Source organism: Pempheris klunzingeri, chromosome 4, assembly GCF_042242105.1.
Source record: "Pempheris klunzingeri isolate RE-2024b chromosome 4, fPemKlu1.hap1, whole genome shotgun sequence".
In the NCBI taxonomy this organism is placed as follows: domain Eukaryota; kingdom Metazoa; phylum Chordata; class Actinopteri; order Acropomatiformes; family Pempheridae; genus Pempheris; species Pempheris klunzingeri.
Window position 1 is genome coordinate 1,276,973 of NC_092015.1, and position 19,562 is coordinate 1,296,534.

At 44.4% G+C, this 19,562-nt stretch overlaps 2 protein-coding genes across 2 annotated transcripts; both read left to right on the forward strand.

The window, feature by feature from the left end:
- The first annotated feature begins 5,134 nt into the window (after positions 1-5,134).
- On the forward strand, positions 5,135-6,184 carry LOC139200416 (P2Y purinoceptor 14). The gene has a single exon (XM_070829713.1). The coding sequence runs from the start codon at positions 5,135-5,137 to the stop codon at positions 6,182-6,184; it is 1,050 nt and encodes a 349-aa protein (XP_070685814.1).
- A 4,128-nt stretch (positions 6,185-10,312) lies between these two features.
- On the forward strand, positions 10,313-13,071 carry LOC139200071 (P2Y purinoceptor 14-like). Its single transcript, XM_070829301.1, has 3 exons — positions 10,313-10,462; positions 10,544-10,809; positions 12,363-13,071. The coding sequence occupies exons 1-3, from the start codon at positions 10,313-10,315 to the stop codon at positions 13,069-13,071; spliced, it is 1,125 nt and encodes a 374-aa protein (XP_070685402.1).
- Positions 13,072-19,562: the final 6,491 nt, after the last annotated feature.

The window sequence follows — 19,562 nt, forward strand, 5'->3', positions numbered from 1 at the left end:
TGTAAATACAAATATAGATCAGTGTGAGTGTCCAGTGAGAGTCACTGAGGTCACTGATTCATTTTAAAGTGACTTTAATCTAAACGAAGATCACATCATACCCCCCCCCCCCGCGAGCAGATGTTCACTGTTGTTTCAGCGCAGATGATCAGAGATGCTCCACTTCCTGCGCTCACATCTTCCTCCTCTCCTCCCCGCTGGACTCCTCTTCCTCCCATTCTCTCCCGGAGCAGAGCGGCGTGGGCGGACAGACAGACGTCTTCCACCTCTGAGGGGAACAACTCCACTCCCTTTATCTGACAAAATACTTTTTCATATTCATGAATTATATAATATTTGCTGCACTGCTCTGTAAATGTTGTGCAACTGTTAACAAACACAATGAAATCACGTTGGTACGCCCGGACAAGTCTAAAGATTAAAATATATATGTGTGTATATATTTATATATATATATATATATATATATATATATATATATATATAAATATATACATATATCAATAACACAGAATTATAACTATCTTGAACAAAGAACAAGGAAATAAGTAAAATAGAGAACAAATATTCCCATTCAAAGGGTCGGTGGTAAGATGAGAGGAACATTTACAGGATTTACAGGATGAATGTGGGGTTTGATCGTGTGTGTGTCTCCTCCTCTGCCGACTGCTGACTCTCTCAGGATGAGCTGTGAGGACGAGGGAGGGAGGGAGGGAGGGAGGAAGAGGAGGGAGGGAGGGAGGGAGGGAGGAAGAGGAGGGAGGAAGTGAAACTCTGCAGAGTGTAAAACAGCTCGAACGCTCGGTGGTTTATCATCCAGGTGAAGGCAGCTTCTGTATGGACACCTGACGGAGCAGCAGACTGTGGTGAGTTCACTGCCTCCGTAAAACTGAACACTGTCCACGTTAGTTAGTTAGTTAGTTAGTTAGTTAGTTAGTTCTTCATGCTGAGACTGTTTGTGTTCAGATTAAAATACTGAGATAAAATCATCTAATCACATTTAACTTGTAATATTGTTCATAATATTTAGTTCATACTGTTATAGTTTATTGTATTTTCCTCATCATCTTCATCATGAAGCCTTTTTACTAAACACAAGCTGCCTGATTGATTTTATTGATGTATTATCAGACAGAAACAAAACACAGATAGATAGACAGACAGACAGACAGACAGACAGATAGATAGATAGATGATAGATAGATAGATGATAGATGGATATTTGGCCCATAAAGGTTAAAAAAAAGGACAGAAGTCATGAAAGTGTGAGGAGAAAAGTGGAAGCCTGAGTTTAGAAGCTTTAATGACCAGTTCACTGGTGCATTTGGCACAGAAACTACACAACAACACAACAGACGAGTGACAAAAGGAATCAAAGAAATAAACAAACAGACAAAGAAAAGAGAAGAGAAGAAAGACAGAGCTCGCTGGTGGACCACAGAGGGAGTTCTTCACACCCTTCAGATGGAGGAGTTAGTTCCTCTTCTCACCACTGATTCTTAAACTTTAATAACTCTGCACGACCACAACAATCTCACCCTGAAACCAGCAGCAGAGGAAGAGGAGGAAGAGGAGGAAGAAGAAACGCTAACTAGTATTTTCACATTCACACAAAGTGAAGTGACTCACGTTTCTACACTTGAACAGTTAAAGAGAAGAAACACCTGCTAACAAACACATTTAAAGGGTTTGTCATCGGTGTTGTTCTCCTTCTCCGATTCTGAGGAGGAGAGAACGTTTCTTTTTCATATCTAAGTCACATTTGTGGCTGCAGCTAACAGTTGTGTTCATTTTCTGAATCGACCTTTAGCTCTTTAAAATGTGAACGTGTTTGTCGTGTGACGCTGGGGTCAGATACGGTGCTCTGAGTTAGCTTACATGCTAACATGCCGCCTGAAGAAGCTCCTTTTCAGGACCCAAACGTCCTGATGTGACGTCTGACAGAAACCTGCCCAGCGAACGCATCTGCAGTTTACTGATGAGCTAATCTGGCTAATCTGGCTAAATTGGCTAAACTAGCTAAACTGTTTAAACTGTCCAAACTGGCTAAAATGGTTAAACAGGCTAAACTGGCTAAATTGGCTAATCTGGCTAAACTAGCTAATCAGGCTAAACTAGCTAAACTGTCCAAACTGGCTAATCTGGTTAAACAGGCTTAACTAGCTGGCTAACGCTAACGTTACTCAGCTGGGCTGGAACAGTTGGCTGCCGGATGATTATTGATTCTCTTAATGATAAAACAACAAGCTAGTAAATTGATATCTGCGTGTTTGTTCTGTTTCATTTCCTGACAGAATAACACAGATTATTGATTAAACTCCTGATCGATCGGCTCCTGATCAGGGCTGAATGAACATAAAACATAGAAAAACATTAAATCCTCCTGAGAGAGGCTTCATTGATCATCAGAATATAAACTAAGAAAGGCCTCTCACGTCAAAAGCATAAAATGTAAAATAATTAAACTTTGATGTTCTTCGAGTCGTTTCTGATAAAAGGAGAAAGAAGCCTGAGTGCAGAGATAGAGGAGGAGGAGGAGGAGGAGGAAGAGGAAGAGGAAGAGGAAGTGTTGACCACACGCTCAGTCCTCAAACAGCCCCACGAGACTCTCAGTGGTTTATTTTACTTTTCAGAGTAAAATGTCTCGTTATAATTAGACGCCCTGTTTGCGTTTTGACCTCCTGTTCAAACATCACACTTCTTTCTAGTGAAATCACAACTTGACCCTTTAAAGGGAGATTAAAATGCAGCAAACACAGAAAATGAGAAATGATGATAAATAAACCTCAGAATAAACTTAAAACCTAAACTGCAATCATTTAACAACAGTAACAGATTTCAAAAAGCTGAATAAAACTCTAATAGTTCGACATCATGTCACCTGGATTTGAAGATTTATCCCATTTTTATAGAAGTTTTTAAAGGTAGAAAGAAGAAAAGTCTTTTTGAATGGCTTGTGTGTGTGTGCAGAAGTATTAAAGTGGTACTAACTGGAAATAACGGAGTAAAGGACAAGAAGCTCTTCAGTTCAGGGGCAACATTTTAAACAGAGTAGATTTTATTTCTCTAACAGAGTGCATTTAGTATTTTCACCCAGAGGAAGTGTTCGGCCCCACATTGCATGTCTGAAGATACTAAAAGTGCACAAACAACAATGTGGTTATTTAATATCGCATCCAAATAGCACCCGCCAAAATAAAACACGGTCACATGAAACAACAAAGTGGAGATTCAGAGATATATTTTCTGAAGTATCCAAAAGGTATTTGTGTGCTGAACGGTTCAGGTTTTTTATTCAGGACATTAAAGGCTCAAATTCTGTGTGAGACCATCTAACAAAATAAATCACTGACTTTATTATTATTATCAGTTTTCAGTGGCAGTTTGGTTAAGTTTAGGAAAAGATCCTGGTTTGGGTTGAAATATAATTTGATAATATGATATAATATGATATAATATAATATAATATAATTTCCCCAAATTACCAAAGTATATTGATTTTTATGGATTTTTTGCTAGTTTGGTTAGGTTTAGGCACCAAAACTAGTGGGTTAGGTTTAGGTAAAGATGATGGTTTGGGTTAAAATAATCAGTAAAATACAAATTTAAGAGGTGAGGAACATCAAACACAAAATATGTTGTTTATATAACACACACCAGGGTGTAACCAGGCCGTGTGGCTACCGTTAGCTACATGGTACAAATAGCATCTGCTTTGATTTTAAAGGGGGGGGGTCAGGTGCACTAAAATCAGTAGCAGTGACTCGGCCTGCTGGAACATCTTGTTTAACAAATGACTCTTGCAAATCTTCTACGTTTGAACACAGTTGTTGTTTTTGTCGATGGACGTCCTTTCCAAATATTCACAGCAGCTCATCTGAAATACCGCAGAGAGTCAGAACACCACTTCCTGTGCTGTGCCAGATAACATGTGGGAGGCCGAAAGCAGAAGTTGTTGGTTTTCTGCGGCTGATTGGCATCTCCTTCTTCTGTATCGTCCAAAATACCAACGAAGAGTATGAGTCAACCTCAAACGTCATGTGGGTGTCGGTTTATCAGAAAACAGCATCGGCGTGGACGTTTTCTGTCCCGACTATTATACTAGTTTTTGGGGGTATTTGACTGACATCACACACAAAAACGACCCCGACCGGACTGAAACCAGACACGGTGCAGGTCATGGTTGGCACCTCAGCCTCTCAGGCCCAACAGGAGTCTGGTGTTTTAGCCGCATGACTGGTTTCTGATCTGATGGTGGTGGGTTTACACACTGCAGCTGTTTCTCAACAGAGCTTTAGCTGGAAGGGTCGTCGTGTTACTGTATGTGCTGCAGCTGTATCATATCAACATAAACACAGGAAGAACTCCGGTATTTTTAAACATCGGCCCTATTTGTACATATTTTGGTGTCTAAATATGTCTACAAAAAGTGTTTTTGGAATTGGTGCAGTGGATCATCTCAGCCTGCACCTGATCACAGTAGGTCCACTACAAGAGCTTGTTTGATCCACTGACAGGCTCAGAGTGTTATTCTAAGTGTGTGACAGCATCATGGAAAGGATCCCTACAGAGAGAGACCTGGAAGATCCTTTTGGTTTAACCACAAACAGCACACACACCAGACTACATTCACTAAAACAGGGATTTTAGAGAACAGGACAGAACAGGACACAGGAGCTGCTGGTCTTGATCGTTTAAGTTTGTCTGTGTTACTGTGTGACTTTGGTCTTTTAAAGGGTTCGTTTGGATCCAACTCAACATTGTGTAACACACAATAACAAGCAAATGAACTGATGGAGGCAGCAGCAGAGCAGCAGCTCCTGTGTCCTGTTCTCTAAAATCCCTGTTTTAGTCAATGTAGTCTGGTGTGTGTGCTGTTTGTGGTTAAACCAAAAGGATCTTCCAGGTCTCTCTCTGTAGGGATCCTTTCCATGATGCTGTCACACACTTAGAATAACACTCTGAGCCTGTCTGTGGATCAAACAAGCTCTTTTAGTGGACCTACTGTGATCAGGTGCAGTTGTCCCAAAGGATCACGTTGCAGCCATTGCAGCCCGTTTGTGTGTGTGAGTGTGTGTGTGTGTCCTCAGCGTGTAAAGGTGATTTAAACTGTTTCCTTTGTGTGATTCCAGGGATGGATCACCTTAACTCCACCCACCTCTCCACCAACCAATCAGATTTCAGCAGCACCTTCACAAACCACGTCCTCCCGCCGCTCTACTTTGTGATCTGCGTTGTGGGCGTGTCCCTGAACGGCGTGGCCGCCTGGATCTTCTTCAGAGTGCCCAGCGACTCGGGCCTGGTGATCTACCTGAAGAACATGATGGTGGCCGACCTCCTCATGCTGTCCACCTTCCCCTTCAGGTTGGCGGCTCAGCTGGGCCTCGGCGGGTGGCGCCTCCACGTGGTCACCTGCCGCTACACCGCCGTGCTCTTCTACTCCTCCATGTACGTGGGGATCCTCTTCATGGGCCTCATCAGCCTCGACCGCTACCTCAAGATCGTCTGGCACACCTCCTCCTCCTCCTCCGCCTCCTCCTCCTCCTCCTGCTGGTCCAGGTGGGGCGGGATGCCCTCGCTGCACGTCCTGCAGAGCACCAGCTTCGCCCGGGGTCTGGCGCTCCTCACCTGGACCCTCCTCCTCCTCTGCGTCCTGCCCAACGTCGTCTTGACCAGCCGGCCGGGCGACGAGGGGAACGCGCGGCACTGCATGAAGCTGAAGACGGAGCTGGGCGTGCGGTGGCACCAGGTGTCCTCCCTGTTCAGCGTCGGCCTGTTCTGGGTGACCCTGCTGGTTCTGGTCTTCTGCTACGCCTCCATCGCCTGCCGGGTCTACCAGTCGTACCGCCGCGTGCACCGCGACAGCGGCGCCGTCTGCCGGAAGTCGCACCGCAGCATCTTCAGCATCCTGGCGGTGTTCTTCGTCTGCTTCGTGCCGTATCACGTCTGCCGCGTGCCGTACACTCTGAGCCAGATGCCGGAGTCGGGCTTCAGCCAGGACGCCCGCTTCCTGCTGTTCCAGCTGAAGGAGGCGACGCTCTTCCTGTCGGCGCTCAACGTCTGCCTCGACCCCGTCATCTACTTCCTGATGTGCCAAACCTTCAGGGAGTCGCTGCTCAGGAAACTGTCAGGGAGGCAGAGGAGGAGATCCCTGACCACCGCCCAGAGTCTGAGCAACATCTAGGGGGAGGAGAGGAGGGGAGGGGAGGGAGGGGGAGGAGAGGAGGAGATCCCTGACCACCGCCCAGAGTCTGAGCAACATCTAGGGGGAGAGAGAGGAGACCATCTAATGCTTCCTCACCTCCTCTCTCTCCCTGGAATCGTTCCTCCTCCACCATCATGGAGGCTCCTCTCCTCTCTTCTCTTCTGGAGGAGCTCAGAGGGAGGAGGTGGAGACCCCCCCCCCCACCGCTAACAGCTAACAGCTAACAGCTAACAGCTAACAGCGCTAACAGCTAACACTCAGGAAAAGATAAAACAGAGCTGTAACATCACTGTGGAGCCAAATAAAGTCAAGATGTACATTTGAAGAGTTGGTGTTATTAAACTACATGTATGTTATTAAACTACATGTATGTTATTAAACTACATGTATGTAATATGTAGGATTCACGTAGTTTCACTTTTATTTATTGTAATGTAACATGTTGCAGCTCGGTTAGGTTTAGACGAGGTTTCGCTCACACAGGACTCGGACGGCGGCCTCCTGGATGAAAGCCTGGTTCTGGTGGACTTCCTCTGCTGTTAAACTTCGGGTGGGACGGCGTCTTTGGCGGTGACAAAGCGGCGGCATTCGACATCCTGGCAGTGAGAACGGGCATCGAACCTGCGGGGACGAGACTCTGCAGCCTGTCGAACTGTTTAACTGGTTTGGTTCTGTGGCTCTGAGGAGCCTCCATGCAAAGAAAAACCTGGTTCAAGGCTTAAATCAGGTCTAGATCTAAAATGTGTGACTGCAGCGTCAGTCTGTGTTTTTCTTCTGCAGAGGTGAAATAAAATGAGATGTTGTCACGCCGCCCTCTGGTGGCCGCGGCCCGTAACTACACCCCGCTTCTGTGCAGTTCCTCTCTACGACCAGCGGGGGGCAGCGCAACACGTCATATGATCACCTATGGAAAGTAGATCAGTTCATAATTTCTCAATCTTCTCCGTACTCCTGCTCCAATTCAGAGTCCGCATCAAGCCAAGCCACGGATGTGTTCTTGCTCCGCCCATTTTACCCAGGATGCATCAGGTGTGTACTTGTGTGGACTTCGTATCCCAGAATGCTTTTCGTACCAACCAGCAGCACAAAGCATGCAACAGTTTAAATTCAGAAAACGCTGTTGTTCTGTTACAGGATGGAGTTTTAAGACTTTTAATGCGAGTTTATAGTTTTTAAATTTCAAATCTGTGGTCATTTTTATAAAGACATGTTTAAAACGAGGCAGCGTCACATTTAATGTCCTGTTAGTAAATGTATATTTTATAACTGGAGTAGATACGTATTGAGAGCTGAGATGATCCTCCGGAGTCTGGACTTCTGAATCTAGACTTGCCGAGTCTGAACTTGGTGTCGAGAAAGGCCCTTATGGGGCTTTTCCACCTGCACCGACTCGGCTTGACTCGGTCTTTCTGGTTCTCCACCAGGTAACAGTTCCTGGTACCAGGTACTGTTGAGCTGAGTCGAGCCCCCCACCCACGCTGAGGTGGTGCTAAATTAGTCATCAGCCTTCTTCTTCTCTTCCTCTGCAGTGTTTTCATCCTCAGCACCAATAATTTGACTTCATTGACATTTTTCAGCTGCTTTATTGCACCTGTGATGATGTCGGTGCGTTTGGTTAAAAACAACAGTTTAGATTTATATAATTTAATTAATTCATATAGAATATAGGAAATGTGTAAAAATAAAACACAAAAACAATTATAGAATATTTTCTTTAAATAAAGAAAATAAATAAAATATTTAAAAACATGTAAACATATATAATATATAATTAAATATATATGTTTAAGAAAATAAGCTTGACAAACACTATAAAATATATTCTAAAAATATATTATTATAAACATATTAGAAACTATTTTTATAATCTTGCCTTTAATTAATGTTTCCTTTTTAACACCTTTTGCTTTTAGTTATTTTATTGTTTGACAGTTTTAAGAAGCAGTTTAATGATCTTTAACGACCTTCCTCTTAATTAATGTCGGTCATATTTAAAGGTGTGTGTGTGTGTGTGTGTGTGTGTGTGTGTGTGTGTGTGTGTGTGTGTGTGTGTGTTGCAAATGACTTGCAAATGAACACTGGTGACACCCAACATCAGCAGCTCCTCTTCCTCCTTGTCTGCACACTGCGCAGAGGGAAGTCACACACTCTGTTCACACACTCTGTTCACACACAGATGATCACTGAGGATCACTGAGGATCACAGAGGATCTGTCATGGACGGAAAAAGCCTCATCTGATGTGAGCCGTTTACCTGCGGAGGCTCCAAACGTTAGCAGGTGAGTGTTTGCATCAGCTCCTGTGTTCGTCTGCTCTCTGCAGCTTTGTCCTTTAATGAAGCACCAGCTCAGCGTTCTGTTTGTGCTGCACCTCCACGTACTGCACGCAGAAGAAATAACTTCCTGAAATTAACACAGAACCTGAATGTGAGCTTCAAATACAAAAGATCCATTTTCAGATACATTCAGCTTCATTTATATCTGTTGTGTATTTCTTTCAACATGTATTATCTATTTATAATGTCTGAATATTAAGCTGGAGTTATGTGTGTCTTTGTCTCTTCAGATATATCATAACTTTTTGTAAACCTGAAACTCTTTTTACATATCGTGGGTTTGAAATGACTGCGAGGAACAAAAACGTGTGGTCCAGTAGATCACCTGATCACAGTAGGTCCACTAAAAGAGCTTGTTTGATCCACTGACAGGCTCAGAGTGTTATTCTAAGTGTGTGACAGCATCATGGAAAGGATCCCTACAGAGAGAGACCTGGAAGATCCTTTTGGTTTAACCACAAACAGCACACACACCAGACTACATTCACTAAAACAGGGATTTTAGAGAACAGGACACAGGAGCTGCTGCTCTGCTGCTGCCTCCATCAGTCAGTGTGTTTGTGTTATTGTGTGTTACACTAATGTTGGTTGAATCCAAAACTAACCCTTTAAAACACCAAAGTCACACAATGACACAAACAAACAAAAGCAGCAGACCAGCAAGTCCCTTGTAAAATTACTATTTTTGTCAATGTAGTCTGGTGTGTTTGAGGAGAGCGATAGTACAGCTGTTTGTGGTTGAACAAAAAGGATCTTTTCCTAAGTTTTTGTCCCGGTGAGTCATTTTGAAACGAAAATATGTAACAACAGTGTGTTGATGCCGACACACACACACAGCATCGACACACGAGCTCCAGGAGAAGTGTGTGAATACAAGATACAAGAATAGGGAGTGTAGTTTTCTGCTGCGGACATTCAGAGATGAATATTTAAATCTAAATCGAATGAGGCTACCTGCGGTGTGCTTTGTTGTACATGTTCTGCAGCTGAGGTGGTCGTCACTTCCCTTTCAGCCTCCACCTGTTCCTGTCTGCCGTGCCGACGCTGCTTATGAAACAGGCTGAGGGTGAAACCTGAGCTAGCAGACTGTTAGCTTCCTCTTTTAAGAAATGTTTATTTTTCTAATGATCAAACCACAAGCTGAACCTCAAACGGTGAAGAAATGAGACAGAAATCAGACTTTTCTGTTAGTTTCATGATCGAATGTTTGGGAAAACCCATCGATTATCAATCAGCTGTCAGACGAAACTGATCAGCAGCTACTCCTGTGATCTGTCGGGTAAAATTAGGGTTTTTCTCAATGGAGTCTGGTGGCTTTTAGCATTTTTAAATCGCCATCGTGGTTTTATGGTCGTCGTCATCTTGGAGCCAGAAGTGACACAAGTTTTTTTTCCTGCCTCTGATTGGTCAGTGAGCAGGTAGCCCCGCCCCCCTCTTCCTGGTGTATCTTCCTCTAAATGGACCATCATTGACTACATGAACTGAAGAAGACAGTAAACTAGAGACAGAGAGCAGAAACTGTTCACTGAGCTGATCAATCAGGAGAGAAGTCTCCTCTTTTCCTCATTGACTTCCATCCAGTCAGACTTCTGTTTGGAGCCAGTGGAGTCGCCCCCTGCTGGACACTAGAGAGGAAGCAGCTTTAAGGACCCTGAAGCTTCATTCTCTGTTTCCGAGGGGCTGAACCGCTTCCGTCCACAGGGGCGCAAAATGAAAGCCACATTTAAAGACCGTTGGTTTGGGTTCTTCTTCCCTTAGAAAGCTCCAGAAACATGAGGGACCTCGGGGGAGCAGGAGCGACCTGGTCCTTCAACTGGTCCTCAGCATCCAACCGGACGAACGTCAGCGATCCGGCTCAGTGCCGCCCGGTGGACACGTCGGCCCACCTCTTCTTCACGCTGGTCTACAGTCTGGTGTTCCTGGTGAGTCTCAAACCCTCTTCGTCTGTCTGAGGAACCTCCGTGATCCGCTGGAACAGTTTCTCCTCCCCGTGTCCTCTCCAGGTGGGGCTTCTCCTCAACGGCTTCACCCTGAAGGTTTACTTCTGCCGAGCTCCTCAGCAGCAGCAGGCGTCCAGCAGCGTCACCGTCTACCTGAAGAACCTGGCGGCCGCCGACTTCCTGATCAGCCTCTGTCTCCCCATCCGGATCGTCAACTACGCCAGCAGCTCTGCACCCGTCCGCCGGCTCTACTGCAACTTTGGCGCCTCCGCCTTCTACCTGAACATGTACTCCAGCATCCTGTTCATGGGCTACATCGCCGCCAACAGGTAGGGCGGGATCACGGTCCCCTGAGGGACTGGGCGCACTCTTTTAGAGGTGGAGATCTTTCCGACGGGGCCACACGTCTCCATTTTTACATTTACAATATTTTTGTACTATCAAATTAAAAGTATCATGTCTCCAGTTTTACATGGTCTGTCCAGTGACGTTGACAGCAGCGCTCCAGGTGACCCAGGTTTTCTGTTACGGCGCTTTGAAAACGTCACGTGATCCGATCCTGGACCTCCAATGTATATACTGCTATTTATACTGCTATTTATGAGTACTTCTCTTGTTCATATTCTTATTGTTCTAGTTTATTTCCTACTTTTTACTGTACATAAAGAGAGAGAAGTTGCACCGGAGTCAAATTGTACAAACTTGGCCAAATGAAGTTGATTCTCTGAGGGTTAAACGCCCCGGGGGCCGAGGGGTAGTCGTGGCATTCAGGATATTAGATAGTATGAGTTCTCCTTTTATTCCCACAACGCCGGTAGAATTGCAACCAAATAAGGTGGAGCAATAATTCAGTCAAACTTTCATATCACACTTTCAACGTGTCCCAGAGCGTCGCTTCCTCCCACTAATGTGTTTGCAGAAATCCAGCGTAAAGCAAACACAACAAAAACATCACGATCCAGACGGCAGGTGTTCACAGCGCCTCCTACAGCTGTGACACTTCTGTGTCTTTTTATGGTTTATTGCTCTTTTTAGCCATTTATTTAGTCAGTCTGGACACATGAGTCTGGACGTGGTATTAAAATGTGGGATATAAGGGTTGTGTTGATGTACAGCTCCAGAAAACAGCCTGTAAAGATGTAAAGATCTGGCTATTAAAGGGTTAACACACCTCGGAGTCTTCTGATGATCGCCGGACAGGAAACAGATAAAAAGACAAAGCGAAGTGGGAAACTGATCTGTACAGATTGTAAAGATGAGGTCTGAGCTGCTGCACAGCAGGAGGATGTGACTCTTTATACTTGAAGAGCATCAGGATGTGGTTTGTTAACACACTGAAACATGAAACGCCTGGTTCCACTTCAGCTCCGCAACACCAGCAGGCCTCCGCTGGTTGGTCCTGGTTTGGTCCTGGTTTGGTCCTTAGTCGCCGACACCGGGGATACCGGCCCGGTCCGGTCCCCAGGACGGAGGCTACGGAGGCTTCTCCACCTGTCCTGTCAGCGCCAAAGGGCCACGTTGTGTTTAACGGCAGTAAAAGACGGCGAAGAAGAAGAAGAGGAGGCGAAGGAGGGGTGGTCGGCTCGTTTTAACCCAAACCATCATCGTTTCCTAAACCTAACCAAGCAGTTTTATCAGTTAAACCCAACCATGTAGTTTTATTAGTTAAACCAACCAAGTAGTTTTATTAATTAAACCAACCAAGTAGTTTTATTAGTTAAACCTAACCAAGTAGTTTTATTAGTTAAACCTAACCAAGCAGTTTTATTAGTTAAACCTAACCAAGTAGTTTTATTAGTTAAACCTAACCAAACAGTTTTATTAGTTAAACCTAACCTTACAGCCCAGATCCTGTCCTGACACCTGCCTCTCCTCCCTCCAGGTATCTGAAGATCGTCCATCCTATGGGGACTCACATCCTGCAGACGGTACGAGCCGCCCGCATCATCTCCACGGTAACCTGGGCTTTCCTCTTGGCCACCACGACCACTTACGTCGGCCTGTCGCTGCTCACCCAGGAGGCCTCGACCTCGGTCCCCACCACGCTGAGCTGCGACGCCCTGCACAGCCGACAGCTCCGGCTGCTCTACAGGATCATCCACGCCTGCTCCGCCACCGTCTTCTTCTTCGTCCTCGTCTCGCTGGTCTTCTTCTACCACGGCACCTCCCGCAGGCTGGCGCAGGCGCAGCAGAGGCAGCCTGCGTCCTCCGGCTCCAAGAAGCTCGCCAAGTCCCGCAGAAACATGTTGGTGCTGGTCAGCGTCTTCTGCGTTTGCTTCGTCCCGTACCACCTGGTCCGCCTCCCCTACGTCTTCCTGGGGGGGCGGTGCTCAGCGAGCCAGGTGTTCTTCTACCTGAAGGAGCTGACCGTCATGATGTCGATCCTGAACGTCTGCCTGGACCCGCTCATCTACTTCATCTTCTGTAAGGCCTTCCGGGCCCAGCTGGGCCTCAGGAGGTCCTTCGGCACCACGCTGGGCTCAACGGCCGTGGAAGACACCGAGAGGAGGAGCAGCATCGGAGGGACGGGGGCCATCAGGGTCAGCAGGAAGCCGTCGCTCAGCACGACGAAGCACACCGGCGTGGTGTAGCTCCACCCCCCGGAGACTGTGGCAGCTGAGGGGGCCTCTGTATCTGCTATGTACATACATACTCATATAGATATATATATATATTCATATATATTCTATTCTATATTCAAATTAACAATCTCCACTTAATTTATGTGGAATACAACTCCTCAGTCTGAGTGTTGTTATATATTATTATTATTATTATTATTATTATAAGACTCTGGACTCACCTGGTGCAATAATTTACCTGTGTAATAATTTGTAATAATGATTTTTAATACATAATTTTCAAAACATACTTTTATATATTTATATTTTTACTTTGTGTTTGAAGTTTATTCTGATTCTTTTGGAGCTGTGTGTAACTAAAGTAATTTCCCCCTGAGGATTATTAAAGGAGTTCTGATTCTGATTAATTTAGCATCTGCTTGAAACCAAAAACACAAATCATTTCTTTTTTTATGTAAATGTAAATAAAGTCAGGCAGTAAGGGGTTAAAGCTAACAGAAGCTAACAGACCTTCAGGCTCCTGTTTCACACTTTGGTGCTCAAAGGTGATGAAGGTTTCAGTTAGGATTGATTGAATCATCAGCTAGCAGCTACAGGGGCCCAGACTTCAGACTTCAGACTTCAGGCTTCTAACAGACACACGAATGATGCCATGGATCAGTAAACGAATGTTCTAGTGACCTTAATCATTCACACATACTGTGATGTGAGTGACATCTACAGCCTTCGGAAGCAGCATTCATTGAGTGCTTTCAGATATTTAAAATCAGTAAAGCTTGAAGCTTTGCTCTCGACCTTGTACACAACAGCTCACCGTGAATTATTTGCCTGTCATGGCATTCATCAGACTTAACCGCCTTCCAGGTCTATCTCCAGACTCCAGACACCAGACTCCATTGAAAAAAATGCTTATTTTACTTGGAAGCTGCTGGTCTGCCGCTGCCTCCTTCAGTAACTGTGTTTGTGTTACTGTGTGACTTTGATGTTTTGAAGGGTTAGTGAGGGTTAGTTGTTTTAGTAATAACACAAATATATTAACCAATCGTGGAACAGCAGAGCAGCAGCTCCTGTGTCCTGTGAGCTAAAATCCCTGTTTTAGTGAATGTAGTCTGGTGTGTGTGCAGAGAGCTGTAAAAAATAGAGCTACTGTTTATTTTGAATTCTGATCAGTTCAGAAAAACACATAATGTTGCTTGTTATATAAAATACAGATAAAACAAACTGAGTTCTGTGTTTTGACCAGCAGAGAGTGTCAGCGAGTCATTAGAATAACTTTATTTATACATGTCAACCAGACAAGTATAGAACTAATAATGATAATTTAATGACATGAGGCGATATAGTGAGTTCTTTTAGTTTCTTATTAATAAAGGAATCATTTGTTATGTATGAATAATTTAATGTCATTTTAAATGAAGATGTTGTTATAACACGTGTGACTGTGACATCATGCAGCCACAGTGAGGGGAAGCCAGTGTGTTATAATATCACAACAGTTCTCATTTGATCAGAAACAGTCTTAATATGTATAAATATCAGAAGAAAAACAGCATTTTATGAGGAAACGCTCTGATTTTAGCCCAGAAACACCAGATTATCAGAAGCATCGCAGTCTGACTGATGTTGTTGTGATTTTGGTTATTAAAAAAAACGAAATCATTCTTTTTCTGAGTCTCTTTTTAAAAACGTTTCCTGTAAATTCACCACATGAAACCTCAGAAAACCTGATTTCTTCTCTGAATGTTACCTGACCGTCATGTCGTCTGATGAGCTGCTGATTTTGTCGTCTCTGCTTCTATTAAGATTAAGATTAAGATTAAAATGCACCTTTATTCAACCCTCAAAGGGGAAATTCACATTTACGCAACAGCTACATCAGAAAATCGAAAATAACATTTAGAAATAATATTAGATAATATTTAGAAGTATATAAAATGTACTCAGGGTAAATAGAATCTGTGTATGTTCTCTGCGTTTTATCGTTAATTGTATTTTTAATGCTTCTATTCGTCATGTCCTTTTTGCTGACTGACATGTTTTCACACAAATCAACTCTTTCCTGCTTGTTTGGTTTTAATAAAGACGTCAGAATAAAGACGTGACTCAAACAACGGGAGCTCCCGGTCTTTATGCTAAGCTAATCTGAGCTCATCCTGGACTTTTCTCTGTGCCGGACTCACAGAAGGAGCTGATGTTCATCCCAATCATCCCCAGAAAACACCAGACTGTTCCTTTAATTAATCCCATCCATCTCGGAGGAGAGCGCCACTCGCACCCCGTGGCTCCTCCATGTTTTCCTGACAGCTTCATGGTGTGTTTTCTGGTGTCGTAGCGTCGGCCTCCATGGACCCATTCAATAGGAAACATCTGGACACACACACACACACACACACACACACACACACACACACTGCGTCCTTGGTGTTGCAATCAAACGCAGGACTCTAAAATTAGACCCTGAAGACTGTGATATTAGCTCACTTCCCAGATATGGACCTAAACGTGCTCTCAGTGAGTCAGCTGTGTGTTTTCTGAGCTGCACCAGAGTCTCCAGTCACCTCATGACTGACTCCACCTGGGAGAGAGCGTTTAGCCTCCATCACTCCAAGAACATCCTGGTGTGTGAGTGACTGGTAGGTAGTAAAAGTGTTGGAACTGGTCCAGTAGATCACCTCAGCCAGCAGACACCAAACGGGCTGCAATGGCTGCAACGTGATCCTTTGGGACAACTGCACCTGATCACAGTAGGTCCACTAGAAGAGCTTGTTTGATCCACTGACAGGCTCAGAGTGTTATTCTAAGTGTGTGACAGCATCATGGAAAGGATCCCTACAGAGAGAGACCTGGAAGATCCTTTTGGTTTAACCACAAACAGCACACACACCAGACTACATTCACTAAAACAGGGATTTTAGAGAACAGCACACAGGAGCTGCTGGTTCGCGACTGGTTAATTAAATTAGGTTATTGTGCGTTACAAATGTTGTGTGGGAGCCGAACTAACCCTTCAAAACATCCAAGACACACAATAACACAAACAAAATAACTGATGGGGGCAGCAGTAGAACAGCAACTTCCATATAAAATTAGTATTTTTTTCAATGGAGTCTGGTGTCTTTGAATGGGGTGATAGAAAGGCTGTTTGTGGTTAAACAAAAAGGATCTCACAGGTTCCAATAGTTTCCAATAATAGCCTATGAATCATTTCAAGCCCAGAATTAGTAAACAGTCAGTCACTGGTTTGTATTATTGTGTCGGCTGGAGGAAGCGACTGTAGTTCAGGAAGAAACAGTTGGATCCAACGAGACACCGTGTCGGACAGCCGAGCCGTCCTGGACAAAGCCAGGCTAGCCGTTTCCCTCTGTTCCCAGTCTTTATGCTAAGCTAGGCTAACAACGTCCCGTCTGCGGCTCCGGCACCATGAGAGCTGCCCCCCTCAGTCTCCTTCAGAGGAGGAGGCCAAACTGGACCGTCCGTCTGGGAACAAGCATCATTCCTCTGAGGCTGAACACACAAACCTCCTGGGACACGTGCAACAAAGAAAGTGAAAAGTAAAAAGTGTGTTTCTTCTTTCTGACTGTTTGACCCACTGATATGAAACTGTTCCTTCCTTCTCTCTAAATATTTTCCTCCCTCTTTTTCTTTCTGTCCTTCTTCAGTCACCAAAACACCAGACGACCCTTTTATAGAGAGACGGAGGGACGGAGGGACAGAGGTCATCTGGTGCCGTGGGAACGGCTTTAAAGAGACACAACACACACACACACACACACACACACACACACTAACACACACACTAACACACACACTAACACACACACACACTAACACACACACACACACACTAACACACACACTAACACACACACACACTAACACACACACTAACACACACAACTGTTTTCAATTTCTGACTCGAGGTCAGTCACATTTCAGTCCCACACACACTCTCTCTCTCTCTCTCTCTCTCTCTCTGTCTCTCTCTGTCTCTCTCTGTCTCTCTCTGTCTCTCTCTCTCTCTCTCTCTCTGTCTCTCTCTCTCTCTCTCTCTCTCTCTGTCTCTCTCTGTCTCTCTCTCTCTCTCTCTCTCTGTCTCTGTCTCTCTCTCTCTCTCTCTCTCTCTCTCCCTCTCTCTCTCTCTCTCTCTCTCCCTCTCTCTCTCTCTCTCTCCCTCTTCACAGACTTTACCTCCAACCACACCAAACAGACTTTTTCCCACAGACTCTTATTGTGAAAGCATCACATCCTGTGAAATTCAAGTTAGCATAGGGTTAACAGGAAGTTAGCCCGCTCGGTGCTACCACGCCAGGCTCTATTGGCCCAGCAATGAGGAAGATCCTGGTACTTTTATACCCACTGAGCAGCGAGCTAAGCTAAACGCTACATGGCACAAACTACCAGCCGGCCCTCTTGCAGACATAAACATGTCAGGAGGCTCTGTGGAGCATTGGACTTCTAGTGAGGAGGAGAGATTCAAAGGTTGTGGGTTCGAGTCCCACCAGAGTCGATGTTATAGAAGCTCAGAGAGAAAGAAGCAGCGCTGATCCTCTCTGGCTGTGATCATTAGACCCAAGTTCAGACTGTAACGTGTGTGTAGATGTTCTTTTATCTTCACAGAGACGTTTCTCAGTCTGTTCTCATGCAGCACTCTTCACTGAAGCTGAAACAGACTCATGGTAGTCTGTCTCTGCAGGGCTTCAGCCGACCAGGGTACCAGAGTTACCTTTTGAGTGTTTAGTGACTTTTTCATGGTCTACAGTGACTTTTTCTTGGTGTAAAGTGACTTTTTAGCATCTAGAATGACTTTTTCTTAGTGCAAAGTGACTTTTTAGCATCTAGAATGACTTTTTCTTGGTGCAAAGTGACCTTTTAGCATTTGGAGTGACATTTCCTGGTGCAAAGTGACTTTTTAGCATCTAGAATGACTTTTTCTTGGTGCAAAGTGACTTTTTAGCATCTAGAATGACGTTTCCTTGGTGTAAAGTGACTTTTTCTTCGTTTAGAGTGACTTTTTCTTGGTGTAAAGTGACTTTTTTAGCGATTAGAGTGACTTTCTCTTGGTTCAGAGTGACTTTTTCATGGTTTAGAGTGACTTACTTAGTGTTTTGGGTTACTCCTTTTACGTTGGACCTCTGCTGAACCTGCCTCTTAATGGCTCAATGGGGTAAACTGAGTTGTTGGTTATGAAGAGAAGTCACTGACCTCTGACCGACGGGCAGTTTGCTTTCTCCTCGGCACAAAGCAGGTCAGTAGAGGCGCTGTGATAACAGGCAAAGTGTCCTTAAGAAGGTTATTCTTAGGCTGTCTGGTGATGCTGAGAGAGAGAGAGAACAAATGGAAAAAGGGATTTGAAGGAAGAGGAAGAAAGCGAATGATGAAGAATGAGAGACATCCACAGTGAATCAGAGCCTGAGAAAAATTAAACTGCTGAGATGGAAAATACCTCAGTGTGTGTGTGTGTGTGTGTGTGTGTGTGTGTGTGTGTGTGTGTGTGTGTGTGTGTGTGTGTGTGTGTGTGTGTGTGTGTGAGTGTGTGTGTGTGTGTGTGTGTGTGTCGTCTGACTAAACCACTGAGAGAACGACAGATATCGACGCTCTGAGTCACCAGATTCAGTTTCAGACGGACGATGTAGTGACGCATCGCCAGCAAGACACAACCTCTCCTTTTTTGGTAATTAAAAAATAAAAATAAAATCTTTTTAAATAACCAAAAACAAAAACACACATAACACGTGAGGAGAATAAATGAATAAATAATGAAAAATAAATTAGAAATATAAACAAATAAAGTTAAAATAGATTTATATGTAGAATAAACATGTCAAAATAAAACATAAATACATTCGTACAAGTGTAATTCTTTGGTAAATTAAATGGGACGATCCTCTAGTGATTTATAATAATATAATATAATTATTCTATTTCTTATTTGTACTTTTTGCAGCTTTTATTTTAATGCTGAAATAATAAGAACAGGTTTGAACAGCGGCGTCGTCCTTTAACAGGAGCAGCTGCTGCCTTGTGATCATCTGTCTGATAAAACTCTCTCAGCTGCTGCTGCCCTGTAATCTGGTCACGTGGGATTAGAGGCCACGGTTCCTCCTCTCAGCCAATCAGCCGACGGCTCACCTGGTCGCCAGGGAAACAGGCAACCGGCCCTGTCATTACCTGTCTCAGCGGTCGCCACGGTAACCAGGTCTGGCTGTCCCGTTTTTTACGAGGTGAGGACGAAGACTCCCCAGGTAGAGTCACGTGATGCGAGGGCTCCTTCTTCATCAAGGGCACCTCCACTTTGCAATGCATTGTGGGAGTCTGAGTGAATTCTGGTGAAAGTGTGACTAAATACTCGTCTGAACACGTGAGGATGACTCAAAAGACAGAATTAGAGCGACTTTTTCTTGGTTTAGAGCGACTTTTTCTTGGTTTAGAGGGACTTTTCCCATGGTCTATAGTGACTTTTCCTTGGTTTAGAGGGACTTTTCCCATGGTCTATGGGGACT

What these genes read in the sequence shown, in the direction of transcription:
- LOC139200071 (XM_070829301.1), top strand. Translation starts at nt 10,313, where the DNA reads ATGAGGGACCTCGGGGGAGCAGGAGCGACCTGGTCCTTCAACTGGTCC. An exon ending in TCTACAGTCTGGTGTTCCTG is followed by an intron (nt 10,463 to 10,543) that starts GTGAGTCTCAAA and finishes TGTCCTCTCCAG; the next exon opens with GTGGGGCTTCTCCTCAACGG. An exon ending in GGCTACATCGCCGCCAACAG is followed by an intron (nt 10,810 to 12,362) that starts GTAGGGCGGGAT and finishes TCCTCCCTCCAG; the next exon opens with GTATCTGAAGATCGTCCATC.
- LOC139200416 (XM_070829713.1), top strand. Translation starts at nt 5,135, where the DNA reads ATGGATCACCTTAACTCCACCCACCTCTCCACCAACCAATCAGATTTC.